Source organism: Zea mays, chromosome 8 (genome assembly GCF_902167145.1).
Source record: "Zea mays cultivar B73 chromosome 8, Zm-B73-REFERENCE-NAM-5.0, whole genome shotgun sequence".
Classification (NCBI taxonomy): Eukaryota; Viridiplantae; Streptophyta; class Magnoliopsida; order Poales; family Poaceae; genus Zea; species Zea mays.
This window is the reverse complement of record NC_050103.1, coordinates 180,916,076-180,933,008: the sequence shown is the minus strand read 5'-3', so window position 1 is coordinate 180,933,008 and position 16,933 is coordinate 180,916,076. Positions and strand designations below refer to the sequence as shown.

Genomic DNA, 16,933 nt, shown 5'->3' with positions numbered 1-16,933 from the left:
CTATCATCTATAGGAGCTTGAAGTAGCAACTAATGGTGGTAACATATTATACATCAGGGCCATGTTTGGAGGCACGAGGCATCAGGGCTGTTCTCTTCTAATTCCTGCTACAGAGTCCTTCTCTTTGGTTCTACTGTTTTTGAGCCTTGGAAGAGATTATGGAAGACCTGGGCTCCTCCTAAATGCAAATTCTTCCTTTGGTTGGCTATAAGGAACAAATGTTGGACAGCCGACAGATTACAGTTGAGGGGAATGCCACACCCAGATGTTTGCCCTATGTGTGATCAGGCCCAAGAGACAATTCAGCACCTCCTTACTGCGTGCATTTTTGCACGGCAATTTTGGCACACAATTCTTGCTGCTATTGGCTTGGGGCACCTCACTCTAACAGCTGATGAAGAGAATTTTGCAGACTGGTGGGGAAAGGCAAGCCACAAGGTTGTCAAGACCAGAAAAAAGGGGCTTAACTCTCTGATCATCCTGGGGGCTTGGTGTCTATGGCTCCAGAGAAACAGAGCAGTTTTCCATGGGGAGTCACCCTCATTACCCAGGATTTTCCGGTGTTTCTCGGATGAGTACGTTTGCTGGGTAATGGCAGGAGCTAAGGAGTTTGGGGGCTTGGGCTCAGTTGCTGCCCTGGGCGTGGTCGGGTCGACTTCCAGCAACAATCTGTAATCTCCTTAGGGTTTATTTGGGAGAGTTGCTCTGCAACTTCTCCTCTATTGTAATGTCTTTTTTCCTCTCTAATATATAAGATGCGCAGTTCTCCTGCGGTTTTCTAAAAAAACATATTATACATCTGTGGTATATTAGACTACACTAGATTGTTTACAAAAGGACAAAGACCTCACAGATGAACACAAGAACTGATAGGTGACTGACCCAGCAAAGGCAACATTAGAATAATTGTACAAAGGCATACTCGAAGAGGAAGAGTACCACAAACCAAATTCAGTAGCCCAAAACCAAACTCTAAAGGGTGAAATCCAATCAAACAAAATATGATTGAGATCAAATTATGTAGAGCTATTTATAAGGATGTTTAAAAGAAAATTCAATGGGTATGAGTTTGTTCTTGTACTACCCATACCTGCAAACCTATATGTTTTAAAAAATCTACTTAAAAATTAGATAACTTACAAATATATATCATAATGCTATTAATTATGTTCTAGTTAAAATGAACTACTCGTGACGAAAGTTCAAGCTAAAATTTAAATTTTGTTAATAACTTGTTTCTTTATTGTTGCTTGTATGTGATAAAGTATTTCTCTTATTGATGTTAGTGGGTATGTGAAATCCATTGCATATCCAGAACCTGTATCGGCATGGGTTTAGGAAAAAAATCATACTCATAGGTATAAGTTTTTTGGTGGACATGTTTTTTTGTTAGTGGATATAAATTTATGCAAGGGATACAATTAGGTTTCTACATGTTACATCTCTATCACGACCTCTGCCACCGGTTCCTCTGAGACTATGCTATCATTTTATTGTATTTAGCAACATAATTACAAGAAATATATGAACACCACCATGTGTTAATTACACGACAATACTAGTTACTGGATTTGCAGTAGGTGACCGAGGAACAAGCATAATGTCATCTTTGAACCAAGCATAATATTCGGAGCTATATGTTGATTTTGCAGTCAATTTCGAACTGATAATACGACCAACTTGTCTCTGGCCATCAGCTCAGGTTGTCTGCGCATGCGTGTAAGCGTGTTGGAGATTGTTGTGGCTGCTACATGTCTCCACGCAGTGTGGGAGGCAGGCGGCTATGAATCAGAAAGAATTAGGAAAGAGGAAAGTTCTATGGTTTTGGTTTTGGCTAAAAATCCAACTTTGTCGGATCCATCCTGAAGGAAGCGAGAAGAACAGGGGCAAGGGCCATTTAGCTTGCCTTGATGACCCTCGCGGCTGCTTAGCTTTACCAGACATGATCTCCAGTTTGAACTTTGGCTACCACTGCACGATCAAGAACAAGCAGCTAGCTGGCAACAAAACATTGTCTCAACCAACTCATTGTTAATGTTAGCATGAAGACAACCACTGATGTCAAATTGAGTTCCAACAAAGTCTTCATATCAATATATATATATGACGACAAATTTTTTGCTCTCAACCAACAGCAATGTTTTAGTAATCCAACATCCAGTGGCACCAATACAAATTGCATCATAGGCCATACTATTAGCTTCACAAATGGCACACCTATGTCCATATGTTTCAACCAGTAGTGGCTGTAATACACCTGAATGTGCCAAGCTGATACCAAAACTCCATGTTGGTGCTGCATAAGTGAAGACAAGCATGTGCACCATACATTGCGGTTGCCACAATTAGTATTTCTTAGTTGCCATCTATAAATTTTGACTGTAACAAATCTTGAAGAAATCAAATGAATTGCTGTGCAAAAATGACATAAGTTTGGCTCCTAGATCCCATATGATTATTGATTTATCAAAGCCAAATGCTAATATGCTATCTCTAGGACTCTAGGCTTCCCTTTTCTGCCATACTGATCAACATTGAAGTACCAAGAAGCTCATGAGACAAGGAATATGTCAAGCTCAAGCAATTAGCACTATACTGCACTTCCTTGCTGGTAGTCAAGAAGCCGATGTCAATCATCAACAATTCCCAGTTTAAGTCCAATGCCACTGACTGTGCAACAAGTAAAGCTCCCAACAATACTGAACTTGTTATCATGAGAGCTGAACTGCATGCCCAAACACATGGTGACATAAACTTCGGAAAGGTGTGTTACTCATCTTGTCAATCTCCGATCCCTGCGCAACCGAACAAGGCCTCATGAATAAATGGATACAAAAAACTTGCTATAGAACCCTATGAATTGAAAAGGATGCAGAGACGAATTCCTGCTCAGAAGATTTTGCCCTTTGTTTGGAATGACATCATCATAATCATGCCTCTCGGCTCTCACAAGGGAAGGGTGGGTGGGTGGGGGAGGGCGTTTAAATCCTCTTTGTAACTTGGATGTTTACCAAAGCATGAAATTCAATCATATTTCTGTCAATAAGTAGTCATGCATCAGATTATGGTTGAAATCAACATGAAGTCTCTATTTTCCGGTTGGAAGTTTGTAATTTTGACCTGATATGATATCAGGTGGTAGATTGTTTCATTGTTCGGCCTGCAACTTAAATTCATAAGGTGTCATTTAAACATACGGGGATTTATCGACTGTTCTCATAAGCAATTTTCTTGGGTACCGAGGTGTGGTACTTTGTTCTATGTTTGTAGAAGAGACATGTGCTTGGTCGTGTGGCCTATATCTTGGAGGTAAAATTTTTGAAAATGCTGAGAGCATCTAAGGGGGTGAATAGATGATCCTATAGAAAACAGCTTCACAAAACAAACTTATGATATTAGTTTAGTGAGAGCTAAGGCCAAGTTCGAGAGAGGGGTACACGCGGAGTAAACTTCTTCACTTAATTGTTCTTCACAAGATGAGTATTAAACTTAGAGTAATTATGCAAGTGAAATGAATGGAGATAGAGAAAATCGCACAAGAATAAGAACAAGTGACACAACGGTTTTTATTCCGTTGTTCGGCCAAGTAGAACACTTGACTACTTCCACTTTGTGTTGTCCCAACGTTTAAGGGTTGCACTCAACCCCTTTCAAGTGATCCAAAGATTAACTTGAATACCACGGTTCTCTTTATCTCAACAATATCCCTTTGTGAGGAATCTCCACACTTTAGAGTCTCTGACACCTTACACAAAAGATCTCGAATGAGCACAGGAGTAAGGAGAAAATAGCAACACACAAGAGCGAGAGTTGCAGCACCAACACGCACAAGACAAGAACGAGCACACGAAAGCAGCACAGCGGAGTTACAACTCAAAGAATTGCTCGAATCTCAATCACAATGAACCGGATGCATGTATGCAAAGTCTTGACGTCTTAGAATGTTCAATGGGTGCTTGGTGTTGTTGGAACCGGACCACCGACACATGGCGTGTCCGTCTGCTAGAATTAATGTAGTTCCCGTCAGCTACAACAGAGTATATACTAGTTATTGGATTTGCAGTAAGTGACTCAGAAACAAGCCAATGGTCATCTTTGAACCAAACATAATATTTGGAGTTGTGTTGATTTTGTGATCAATTTTTGACATGACAATATGACCTTCTGATCGTTTCTGATGCCTTCGCCAGTCGATCGTTGGCTCTGTGGTGAAGTCGACCGTTGGCCGTGGGCTCACCGAATTGTCCGGTGACAGTCCGGTGAATTATAGCCGCAGAGCACCGAGTTTTTCCCGAGAGCGCCATGTTCGTCGGGCACGCCAGCCTGGGCACCGGACAGTCCGATGCACCGCAGGCTGGTGCAAGTCTGACTCGCCTGAGCCAAACTTCTCCAGGTTGATTTCTCTTGATTTGACAAGATTCCTAACACTTAGAAGAATATGTTAGTACCAAAAATAATTTACTAAGGCTAGAGTCATACCTTGTTTTTCCATTTGCATCTTTTTTTATACTTATCACAAAATAATATGTGTTGAGCATCTAATCACCAACATATTTATAGAAATGGTCCAATGGCACATTTCCCTTTCAAATGCAACTGAATGATGGAAATGCAAGGGAATAAACATGGAAAGATCGACACATATAGGTGACGTTTTGTGGCTTATGGATATTGCTATGATCATCTAGGGTGTTCATTTTAACTCTCACTTTTTATGTCTATAGTCAAATTGGATGATGGTAAGTCTAGACACGTATATAAGACATATACACCAAGTATTGTATAAACTTGTAAAAAGCCAAAATGAATTTGAAGTTAGGACAAAGGAAGTATCTGTTACATATTGTATACTTCTATATGATATAGCAGGTGCAAAGTGATTCCTTCTATGGTCTTTTATATAGTAGGAATGTAGGAGTGAAGTTTAAGAAGGATGCTAACTGAAAGTTGTACGTTCATTCACTTTTTTTTTGGTGGATCCTAAACATGAGCTCTTGACCTCGTGTAAATTTTTTCCTTCAAAGCTAGTTTAGAAACTCCATAGCAATAACACATGCTACACATATAATACTAGCTCCGTCTTAAAATAAACTGACTTTTAAATTTTTTTTTAAGGTAAACTATTAGCAGTTTGGTTAACTTTATAGCGAACATTTCTGACCCTAAAGTAGTATATTATAAAATTATAATTCAATGATATAAATTTGATGTGTAAATATTAGTGTTTTTGTAAATTGATTAAATTTAAAATAATTTGATTTAGGATAGCTTTATAGGTTGATTCATTCTTTATTAGTAAATAGATATAAAATCCCTCAGATCTGACGGCGAGGCGACATCTGCTAGAGGTGGAAATCTCGAGGAAGTCAGCCCGCTGGCGAAGTCAAGGGGAGAACGGGAAGAGGTATGGTATCCAAATCCAACCAACCACTCGGCCCGAGGCCCATCGTCTCCAGTGTCCTGTCCTGTCCACAAGCCGCGGCGCCTGAACGCGTCACTGCTTACCTAACCCAACCCGACCAGAAACCACCGCGCACTGACGCCGCCCGGCTCCGTCTCCGGCTCCCGCTCCCGCTCGAGGTCGAGGCCCACGCAGCAATCTGGTCTTCTGGAAATCTCCATCAATCCGATTCCGAACGGCAGAAAATTTTCCCTTCCCCCGGCCACCAACCAACCAAACCCGAGCAACCAGCCTGAGCCACCTCCCATGCGCCGCGCCGCAGCCTGAGGAGGAGGAGGAGGACGCGGTGGTCTGGAGAGGGATGGAGGGCGCGTCCTCGCTGCCGCCCTTCCTGAGCAAGACGTACGAGATGGTGGACGACCCGGCCACGGACGCCGTGGTGGCGTGGACGCCGCTGGGGACCAGCTTCGTCGTCGCCAACCAGGCCGAGTTCTGCAGGGATCTGCTCCCCAAGTACTTCAAGCACAACAACTTCTCCAGCTTCGTGCGGCAACTGAACACCTACGTAAGCCCCCACCGCACAGCACGATCATTCATTTTCTTCGCCCCATCTCCCTCTCTGTCCACCTGTGGTTTTGATCAATCGGGGTGCGTGGCGGCGTGCTACTGTCAGCTATGGCTGTTGCCCCTTTGCAAAACTCCACAATTTGGCATTTATGGGGCGAATCTTGTTAGCGTTGTAGTAGAACAATTGTTTAGGGTATCGTCTTAGGTCGAATGAACTGTTTCCTTGTTATAGCATAGCGTGTTGACAACTTGGCGATAACTTTAAATTACATGTGTCCACTATATATCTAGTATATATGCTCAATTATCTTGTTGAGATGTTTTTCCTTTTCTAAATCCAACAGAGTTAGTGTACCTTTTGACAAATGAAGTGCTGCTAACGGTAAACACTGTTGAATTGGCATCTTTGTTCACACCCAAATTAAATCCAATAGAAACCATAATGATTTCGGATGGTTACTTTTGATTTATGAGCCTTGATGGGTCAAATTTCTGTGATGTATCGTTTATTCGTTTTCCTGCTTCTTCTTATGTAGGGCTTTAAGAAAATTGATCCTGAACAATGGGAGTTTGCAAATGATGATTTCATTAGGGGACAACAGCACCGACTGAAAAATATACACAGGCGTAAGCCTATATTCAGCCATTCATCGCATACTCAGGGTTCTGGACCATTACCAGATACCGAAAGGAGGGATTATGAGGAGGAAATCGAAAGGCTTAAGTGTGACAATGCAGCTCTGACCTCAGAGCTTGAAAAGAATGCACAGAAGAAACTTGTTACAGAGAAACGAATGCAGGAGCTAGAAGATAAGTTGATCTTTTTGGAGGATCGGCAGAAAAATCTGATGGCGTATGTCAGGGATATTGTACAGGCACCAGGATCTTTCTCTAGCTTTGTGCAGCAACCTGATCATCACGGAAAGAAAAGGAGACTACCAGTACCTATCTCTCTCTACCAAGATTCTAATGCTGAGGGGAACCAGGTTGTGCATGGGGGCTTCATCACCAACCCACCAGCTTGCAGGGAATCATTCGACAAGACGGAATCTTCGTTGAACTCATTGGAGAATTTCCTTCGGGAAGCGAGTGAAGCGTTCAATATTTCATATGGTGATGGCCTCCCTGGCCCTTCATCTGCTGTCGTTATCACAGAGCTCCATTCATCCGGAGAAAGTGATCCCCATGTGCCATCACCTGTCTCAAGAATGCATACATCTTCGGCTGGTGCGGGAGATTCGCTCTCTTCCCGCGATTTAACAGAGTCAACTAGCTGCGCTGAGAGCCCTCGCCTCGCTCAGATCCAACCCTGTACAGATTCACGGACTAAGGTGTCTGAGATCGATGTCAATCGGGAGCCTGCTGTCACAGAAACTGGTCCGACAAGGGACCAACCTGCCGAGGAGCCTCCCCACGTAGCAGCTGGGGTGAACGATGGCTTTTGGCAGCAGTTCCTCACAGAGCAGCCCGGTCCTGATGTACACCAGGAGGCCCAATCAGAAAGGAGAGATGGCGATGATGATAAGGGCGATCAGACGAGGATAGGGGACCGAGAAAATTTTTGGTGGGGGAAGAAGAATGTTGAGCAGATGAGAGAGAAGCTGGGGCGTCTCACCTCGGTGGAGAAAACCTGACTGTATTTCTTGTAGCTGGAAAAAAAAAGTTAGCACAGAAACACATATAGGACGCTGGTGCCTCTGACTGACATGTACTTTGCAGTGTACCATATATCTTCGCCACCAGATATGCTGACTGACATCGACCTCGTAGTCGTACTTCTTCCACCTGTACTTTTGCCGAGTTTACAGTGAGATTTAGTTGTTGCTATACTTTTTTTCTTTTTTCTTTTGAGATGGACTAGTCGCTATACTTCTGTTAGGAGTTCTGCATTCGTACTTGGTTAGTAGACACTTCCTGGTACTGTTGTCCAACGACGTGGTTATATATGTAGATGATGATAATATTCACTTCGTTGTTGGATAGTATCTGTGTGTGTAGACTAAGGACCCAATTCACTTTTGAAAAATCATCTTTTTCATAGCCACACCTTTTTTCTGTCAGAATTTTCAAATATGATGTACCTCTCTATGCCACGCACCGTGGCGATTGCTGTCGACGTGAGGACTGAGGAGATGGAGCAATCACACAGCGATAACGAGAAGAGGACAACTTCATTTGTTGTTCGTTCTGTATGATCAGAAATGAAATGGTTTTATAGTTCTCTTCTCCGATACAGCGCGCGCGCAATGCAGCCATGTCTTGGCCACTGGCCCACTAGTCATACGCTTACCATGTGTTTAGTTGTCTGTATTTGTTGGTGTTTACATCGTGAGATGCAATGAGCTGGTGTTTGGTTGTTGTCAACCAGACTCTACGTATGCGGGGTGTTTATTTGGTTACCTGCGTGCATATGTGGAGTCAGGCTCGCACGATACTTAAAGCACCTTGAGCTAGGCTCTGCAGACGCGAGCAAATTGGTCGCATCTCCGGAGCCAGGCTCCCGCCAGCCTGTCTGATGCAGCCGGGCTACCAGGAGAAGCCAACCAAACAGGCGGTTAACAATACAGCGAATAGTAAATATGTTTTCTTCAGGCTTGACAGCTCCCGCGCTAATGATTGTGCTTGTCCGGTTGTCTCCAAGCAGGCGTCCTGAAAACGTTGCTGTGGTCAAAGTTAACTGACGCTTTGGAAAGGCCAGTCTACTTGATCACCTATGGTATAGCCGTATTCCACTTCTTCACCAGACGACAATCGAGCACCATCTCTGGTGTCATTGATGCATCGTCGATGTCTTTTGTCACTTGCAGGTCAGAGTACACTGGAAAGTGGTACAGTAATCTACAACAGATGGTTTGAGCTGGGAGATACGAAAAACATGATGAGTTCTAGTGTCAGGTGAAAGCTCCAGGCGATAAGCAACCATGCCCACCCTCTCCAGGACATTTTGAAGGGGGCAAAATACTTGTAAGCATGCTTGCGTGTTAGCTGGTGTGTATGGCTGGAGTTTCAGTAAGACCTGATCTCTCACTTGGAACTGCAGGTCAGATCGCTTCTTGGCAGCCATGGTTTCCATCCTGTTGTGGGCATTTGCTGGATGGTGTCTCAGAGATTGGAGGGGGCAAGTCTCTGTTCTCCACCAGTTCGGACACAGTCACTGGAGTGCAAAGTTAAGAGTATAGATGTGCCACCAGTTTTAGGTTCAACCCCATCTAAGGCCTTGAATGGAGAACATCCAAGGGATGTGTGATAAGAGTTAAACAACAGTTCTGCCAGAGGAGACAAGACTTCCATGTCCTAGGGTCATCCTACTAGGAAGCACTCTGTCATTGAGTTTTCTATATAACACAGCAAACCTCCATGTTCATGTTCAATCTTTCTTTTTTTACCAACAGAACAGGTGGATCTTATATATTGTGAAGGATTATTGAGCACCTTCCCTAATATTTACAAAAAAAAAACACTAATTGTGAAATCACCAATACCCTCTTATTTGGATTAATATTATTGGAGATGCTCTTAGCGTGTTAAGGTACACAATCGCCAAGCATCCAGCGCTGATTGGCAGTGGTCATCAGAACTGATAGACAGGCCTAAAAATATGCTATCTTCCAAGGCATCTTTCAACGTAAACCCAGAAAATTTATTAAAAAAAACCGCACGAGGGGAAAACGTTGGAGCAAAACCATCCGAGATCCGGCTTTGAAGCAATTAATTAATCAATTCGAACCTCACTCTTGGGATTGTTACTACTGGTAGTTCAAGAAGTGACACCACTTTGTAACGTCGTGTTAATAAGGAATCATATCACAACCTGCGCACAGGCTCCTTTCACATACGCCACTCCTATACCTCCCCCCAGATTACTTCAGCCAATGAGCCAAACAGCGCTCCCTTTGTCTTCTGTGAGGTTTTCATTTTAATTCAACCAGGAATGAGAAAGTGAAAGAACGTGCCAAGTAAGTCAGCTATGAACATATGGATCTACGCCTTGGAGCAACAGACTGTACTATCTTGCCCAACTGGAGAACTTGGAGCACAGCAGATTGAGAAGCTTCACTCTGGAGCATTCGTAGAACCAGTTGTTAGTCGTTGAGTTCCCATCAGAAAATTGTGTAGAATAGAATTGACTATTGAAACAATCATCATGTTCTGAAAACGCAAGAGAAAACTGGCTAAGACCCTTCAACTGGTTTATCACTGGATTCTGATTGTTCGTCACCAATATCAAGTGATGAGATATATGCGACAGATTCATCAGCCGAATCAGTCTCCAGTTCAGGACCTGTGGCATCTGCCAGTGCGCTCAGCATAGTGACCACTTCGAATGTATCATCCAGGTAGAATTTGGCTTTGCTTGGTTTTTGTCCCACAGTGCACGCAAACAGTGCTGTTCTTGGAGCAACCAAATTCCTCCCAATGATATCAGCAATATTTTCAAACATGTCCTCATCAGACCTATCATCGCCGATGCACAATAAGAAATCAGCCTGCTTTCCTCTCTCCTTCACTGATGCAAGTATCCTCTCGGCAACTATTCCCTTGCTTATTCCCTGCAGATTAGTGCACAACAAAGGAATCTATTTTAATTTACACTGTAAATACCAGAAACTAAGTAAAGGTCGATCATGCAAGGTAAAAAACGTATCAATCAAATTATACTTCACCACCACGGGTACTAACCACTTGCAGGAAAATTTTTGCAGAAGGTAAGAAATGTGGTAAGGTAACTACAGCCTACTAGGCAATACGGCAACCAAAATAGTGTTTTTCTACAAGGCTACTAGGCTAATAAGAAAAAACAAATTCTAAAAACCTGCAGAAAGGCATCACCATGATGCTTTTTAGAAAGTTGCTTTCACCACAACCAGATAAAATTCCAATACAGGCCCAAATGAGATCTATAACTGAGCAGAGCTACTAGCTTAATACTGCACAAAAAATGAAGCCAACATATTTGCAACAAGAAAAATTGTACTGGGTCCTTCCAACTTTTGAAGCTAATTATCATATTAACTGTGAGAAAACAATAGGTGCTAGCTGAAGTCAGTGGTCTACAGTTTAACTCTACCTTTTAGACTCGTGAAAATATATGAAATGTTTTTAAGACGTAAATAATGAACTTAAAAAAACTCGACCTGCGGGGGTAAGACAGCCCCTGGGAGTTATATTAAGAAGAAGACCCCACGCAGGTCGAGAAAACCCCTGAACCCGTGCCCCATCCATACACAACGGCATTGTAGCCCATGTAAGAAACGATCTGAACCGGGACCAAGCTTTAGACTTGTGCTTTGGCGTGAGACAGACAGGGATTTTTTTAACCACAGCTTGACATTCGCTCCCATGGAGAGCTGAACTCAGGACCTGAGGAGTGCTACTCAAAACACCTAACCAATTCAGCTAGAGCCCCTTTCGCCGTAAATAATGAACTTATAAGTTGAAAAACACATCTCTTCAAGAAAGGATTTGAAATGTAAAAGATGAATGAACCTGTGGTTTGACTTCAACAATGAACTGGCCACTCTTGACAGAGACTGGTTCATTTGCTAGTACACTTTCCAGGTGATCAAGCATCTCCTTTGCCTGTGAGGATCCAAAGCCTAGGTCAGCATCCTGATGGTGCCACACCAAGGCACTTTCCTTGGCCTCAATGTAGGATCCATCAGTTGCTTCTGTATATAAATTCATCACTGGCTTCGCCATTTGCATCCATCCGAAGTCCAATGCCTGAGTGCATGTTTGCCACTCTTCTTCTCTAGACCACCTACCAAAATTTTGAAATCTTATTTCACAGATCCTTTCTAGCTAAAACAATTTGATAGAAGCCGAGTAAACCAATTACTGCCATTAACTAACTAGCAAACAGATCTGTCACGTTCATGTTCTTAACTTCTTGTATAATATCTAGGTTATGTGATGTTAATACTCTATAAAATCTAAAAAGGGGAAACACTAAAAACCAACTTAACAGCCTCTATGAAAAATTGAAGTCCAAATTGATGAACTTAAAACCATCAACCATGAAAGGTAGCAATACTCCCTTAATAATTTGTCAATTCCATAAAACACTATTAAGGTTTTGTTTCTTAATCTCTTTTCAAATGCATTATACCTTTTCCCAGTTTCACAGAGAATGTAATCAATGCAATTTGACACGCTGCACAAGTAACCAAGCCATTTAAAACAGTATGCAGTAGTAAGTTCAAAGTTTAGTAATAACTATGGAAAAAAACAAGACAGCTGTACTGTTCTTGCTAATTATAGAATAAAAATAGTATCCAGCTGCTGCTACTTCACAAAAAAGTATCAGTTGTGCAAAAATGGAAAATTGTACCTCAAGAAGTAACCATGTTCAGCTGCAATCCCCAATCTTGGACATGAGGAGAACCACTTTCCCAAGGTATCTTTGTCTCGACCACTGACAAGAAAAACGATGTTTCTACTATCTGAGCAAAGGGTATTGATGATGCTCAAAACCTGTGGACTAGGTTCCTTGTTGAGGGAAGTTTGGGGAACCAGAGTTCCATCATAATCGAGCAATATAGCCCTGCTCTCTGAAAGCTCATAAGCATTAATGATTGAATCCATGTTAAGCTTTGTGAAATGAGGGTCCAAGGCCACCACCCTGAAACCAAAACCCAACCCTATGCCCCAACAAGTCCTCTTGAAGTGATCCTTACAAACCCTTTCCAAGTCTATGATGAAGCTCTTTGACCAATAAGCGACGTCATGGCTCCTGACATAACGGTAATGTTTCTCATGCCTCAACTGTTTTTCCTGTTCTGGCATTGAAATGGCCTCATTCATCGCCTCTGCGGTTGCCTCTATATTCCATGGGTTAACCCTAATAGCACCGCTCAGTGACGGTGAGCAGCCAATAAACTCTGACACAACCAGCATGCTCTTCTTTGGCCCACTCACCTCTGATACCGACTGAGATCCTGGTGCACCCTGCCTACAGACAACGTATTCATACGGTGTCAAGTTCATCCCATCCCTCACAGCAGTGACCACCACACATTCCGCTATCGTATAATAGGCGATCTTCTCAACACTTGACACATCACGGCCGATGAAAACAACAGGGCTATACCCTGACTGGCCAAAGTCTCCATTGATCCGCTGGCAGCTCTCCTCAATCTCAGCCTGGATGGCTTCCAGATCTTTACCCCTTCCACGGGCTGGGTTAGCAATCTGCACTAACACTGCTCTCCCCTGCCACTTGGGATGTGTCCTCAACATGTTCTCAAAGGCGAGAAGCTTCAAATTGATCCCCTTAAAGATATCCATATCATCCACACCAAGCAAGACAGTTTTCCCCTGAAACTGCCGTTGAAGCTCAGAAAGCCTCCATTCCCTATCAGGCAAGCGCAGACCCAACTCCAATTGACCCATATGAACTCCCACTGGCATGATTTTGATCCCGACAGTGCGGCCAAAGTAATCCAATTCAATGTACCCACGCTTTGACTGGTATTCAATTCCCAGCATCCTACTGCAGCACGAGAGGAAGTGCCTGGCGTAATCAAAAGTGTGGAAGCCAATTAGGTCACAGTTGAGCAGCGCCTTGAGTATCTCCTCCCGAACAGGGAGGGTGCGGTAGATCTCGGACGAGGGGAAGGGGCTGTGGAGGAAGAATCCGATGCGGAGGCGGTTGAAGCAGCGGCGGAGGAAGGTAGGCAGCGCCATGAGATGGTAGTCGTGAACCCAAACGTAGTCATCCTCCGGGTTGATTACCTCGACGACCTTCTCGAAGAAGAACTTGTTGGCGAGCACGTACGCCTCCCAAGCGCTGCGGTCGAAGCGACCGTTGCAAGTGGCGGCGGAGGAGGAAGAGGTGGTGCCGGCGGCGGACGCGGATGAGGAGAAGGGGAGCATGTAGTGGAACAGAGGCCAGAGTTGGCGCTTGCAGAAGCCGTGGTAGAAGCGGTCGTTGAGGCGGTCAGGGAGGAAGACCGGCGCGCAGCGGAACCGGTCGAGCAACGCCTGCGACACCTCGTCCTGCTCGGCTACGGGGACGTCGGCGCGGAGGGAGCCGACGAAGAGCACCTCCATATCCTCGGGAATGCCGTCGCGGAGCTGGAGCAGAAGCGAGTCGTCGTCCCACACGAAGGACCATCCTCGGCCGTCGGGCCTCCGGCGCGCGACGATGGGCAGCTGGTTGGAGACCACTATGAGGCGGTCCGCCGCCACGGACGAGGGCGCGTCGGAGGCGACGCTGCTGGTGGCCGCCGGCTCCGACTCGTCCTCGCCGTCGAGCTCCGAGAGCGTCCCCGGCACCGTCATCACCCGCGACATCCGCCTCAGCCCGAACGACCCCTGCCTCTGCCGCCCGCCGCCGCCGGCGCCGGCGGCCGGGCCCAGCGCCGCGAAGTTGCCCTCCGCGAGGTCGAGCAGGTTGGTGTACGACCGCGACATCATGGCTGAAACACCGAGCGGAGCGGAGCGGAGCGGAGCGGAGGGGAAGAGAAGAGAAGGCTTCGCTGTCGCCGCGAGAGGTGAGGTGAACACACCAAACCCTACGAGGAGGAGGAAGAGGAGGAGTTGGTGTTCCGCTTTGATCTGATCTGAGGGCGGCGGCGAGAGAGAGGAAGGTGGTGTGGGTTGGCGAATTTGGAACGGGGGAAACGCGACCGGATGGGTGGAAGCGAGAGGCCGTCGGTATATTCCTTTCCACGGGTGCGTTAGGGTCAGCGTCCTGGACTAGTCGTCGCTGACATATGGACCCGTTGGTTGTGTCGGTGTGTTTAGTGCTCCTTGAACCGTGCCTAGGCACGAGATGCCTCGGGAAAAGAGGATAAGGTTGCGTCCGATGCCAGCTGGCGTCACGCGCCCCACCTCCACATGTAGGGCCCGCTCGCTGGACGGCGCAGATACGAGCAGTTTGGGCCGCGCTGGCGTGATCAACAGCTGTGATCGTCCGGGGGGGCAATTGGCATAGAGGTGGGCGCCTGTCAGCGAGAAAAAACGTGTCGCGTACAGAGACTGGCACGTCGCTTTGCCCGTGTTGCGTCAGCTGTGACGAGTGGGGGAGTGACTCTTGGCCACGTCCTCTGCTCTATCTATCTCTCCGCGTTGTTTGCCTTTCTCGTCCAGAACAGGACTTATCGATTCTTATCTGAATTAATTTATAAAAAAGATTTTTTTTTCTTTTAAGGCCAGTGTACGATTCCAACTTGTCGGATTGGTACTTGGATAGCATGGCAACGATTTTATATCTCCGTCCCACTCCACAATCCAGAGGCTTCCACATCCGTAACTACAATGCAATGCCACTCTTCTGTTAGGATTTATGGGCTTGGCCCAATTAAGAAATTCAAATAAATCCTAGAAAATCTCAAAAGCCCATAAAAGAGGATGGCTAGAGGATAGGTGGAAACCATTAGCACCATATTGCTAGCTCTAGTGGAGTAGAGCTAGCTTAAATATGGAAGCCACACTCACTCACCAAGTCATGGATGAGAGGAGAGAGTGTGGAGAGCCACACGTGCGCGCGCTCGCTCGCCTGGCCGGGGCGGGGCGAAGGGCGCGGGCGCACGACATGCGCGTGGTTTCTTGGCTGTTACGCTTATCCTAACCGATCCCTATAAAATCTCAACTGATTGCGAGATTTTCGTGGGCGGATAAGCACGGGGTCGCGGACTCGACCCTATAAAAGGAGCCCGGCAGCCAGCCTCCAAATCATCCCAGATCCCAGTTCGCTTTCGCCTCTTTTCATAGCTGAGTCGCCTTTTAGTTTCCTTCGTCCCGACCGCAGAGGTGCATCTGCGATCAGGAGAGCAGGTCTCCGGAACCCTTCGCCTTCTAGATCCTGCACCGGGAGAGGGCGAATAAGGTTTTTGGGAAGCGTCTTCACGCGACTGCTCGTGATCATCTGACCTCGTCGACCCTGTTGATTCGCTACTTCGACATCGTCGACCCTGCTCATTCTGGCGCGCGCCAACGATCAGTAAGTCTAATCAGTTCGCATCATCTGATTTGGCTTTTATTTCAGTTCTTCTGATTTGGTCATGATTTATATTCGGAATTTAATTTGGAATTTGTCTAGTTACTCAACAATCCAAAAACCTTATTGTAGACAATTTCCTAGTTTTTCTATGGCTGCTTTTGCCGACGCGCTGAAGCTAGAAAAGTTTAATGGTATGCACTTTAAGAGATGGCAAGTCGAGGCCACGCTCTGGCTTACTGCTATGAATGTCTTCCATGTTAGTAAAGGCAGACCTGAGGGTCCACTGACTCCTGAACAGGAGAAAGAGTACGACCATGCCAATACTATGTTCACGGGAGCCGTTCTTAGCGCCCTTGTTGACCGTCTGGTTGATGCGAATATGCAGTACACAGACGGGAAAGAGTTGTGGGATGCACTTACTACTAAGTATGGTGCATCAGATGCTGGCAGTGACCTGTATATCATGGAGAGCTTTCATGATTATAAGATGGTTGATAATCGCTCTATTGTAGAGCAAGCTCATGAAATACAGTGTATAGCCAAGGAGCTCGACCACCTTAAGATAGTCCTTCCTGACCGATTTGTGGCTGGATGCATTATTGCAAAGTTGCCTTCTACATGGAGGAACTTCGCCACAGCTCTGAAACATAAGAGACAGGAGATATCAGTTGAAAATCTGATAGCGTCTCTGGATGTTGAGGAGAAAGCTCGGGCTAAGGACACGGGATCTAAAGGAGGCGAGGGCCACTCCAGCGCCAACATGGTTCAGAAGAACCACATCAAGGGCAAAGGAAAGCCAAAATCTAACAAGCCCAACAAAACTACCAACTTCAAGAAGAAGAAGAACAAGGCTAAATTGACATGTTTCGCATGTGGCGAGGCGGGTCATTTTGCCAAGGATTGTCCTGATCGAGCGGATCGCCGTGGCAAAAAGGGCAATGTCAACACAGTGGTCGCTAGCAATGAGGAAGACAAAGGGTATGGTAATTTACCTTTCATCTTCTCAGTATTTCAATCAC

General features: G+C 45.3%; 2 protein-coding genes across 2 annotated transcripts; one reads left to right on the top strand and one right to left on the bottom strand.

Moving 5' to 3' along the window:
• Positions 1-5,514: 5,514 nt before the first annotated feature.
• Positions 5,515-7,972, top strand: LOC103636652 (heat stress transcription factor A-4b-like). The gene is made up of 2 exons (NM_001320958.1): positions 5,515-5,966; positions 6,505-7,972. Exons 1-2 carry the CDS (start codon positions 5,763-5,765, stop codon positions 7,600-7,602), a joined length of 1,302 nt encoding a protein of 433 aa, NP_001307887.1. The 5' UTR covers positions 5,515-5,762; the 3' UTR covers positions 7,603-7,972.
• A 1,464-nt stretch (positions 7,973-9,436) lies between these two features.
• LOC103636651 (probable alpha,alpha-trehalose-phosphate synthase [UDP-forming] 7) lies at positions 9,437-14,575 on the bottom strand. Its single transcript, NM_001301573.1, has 3 exons — positions 12,300-14,575; positions 11,456-11,729; positions 9,437-10,518 (listed from the first exon to the last, which is right to left on the bottom strand). The coding sequence occupies exons 1-3, from the start codon at positions 14,384-14,386 to the stop codon at positions 10,141-10,143; spliced, it is 2,739 nt and encodes a 912-aa protein (NP_001288502.1). The 5' UTR covers positions 14,387-14,575; the 3' UTR covers positions 9,437-10,140.
• Positions 14,576-16,933: the final 2,358 nt, after the last annotated feature.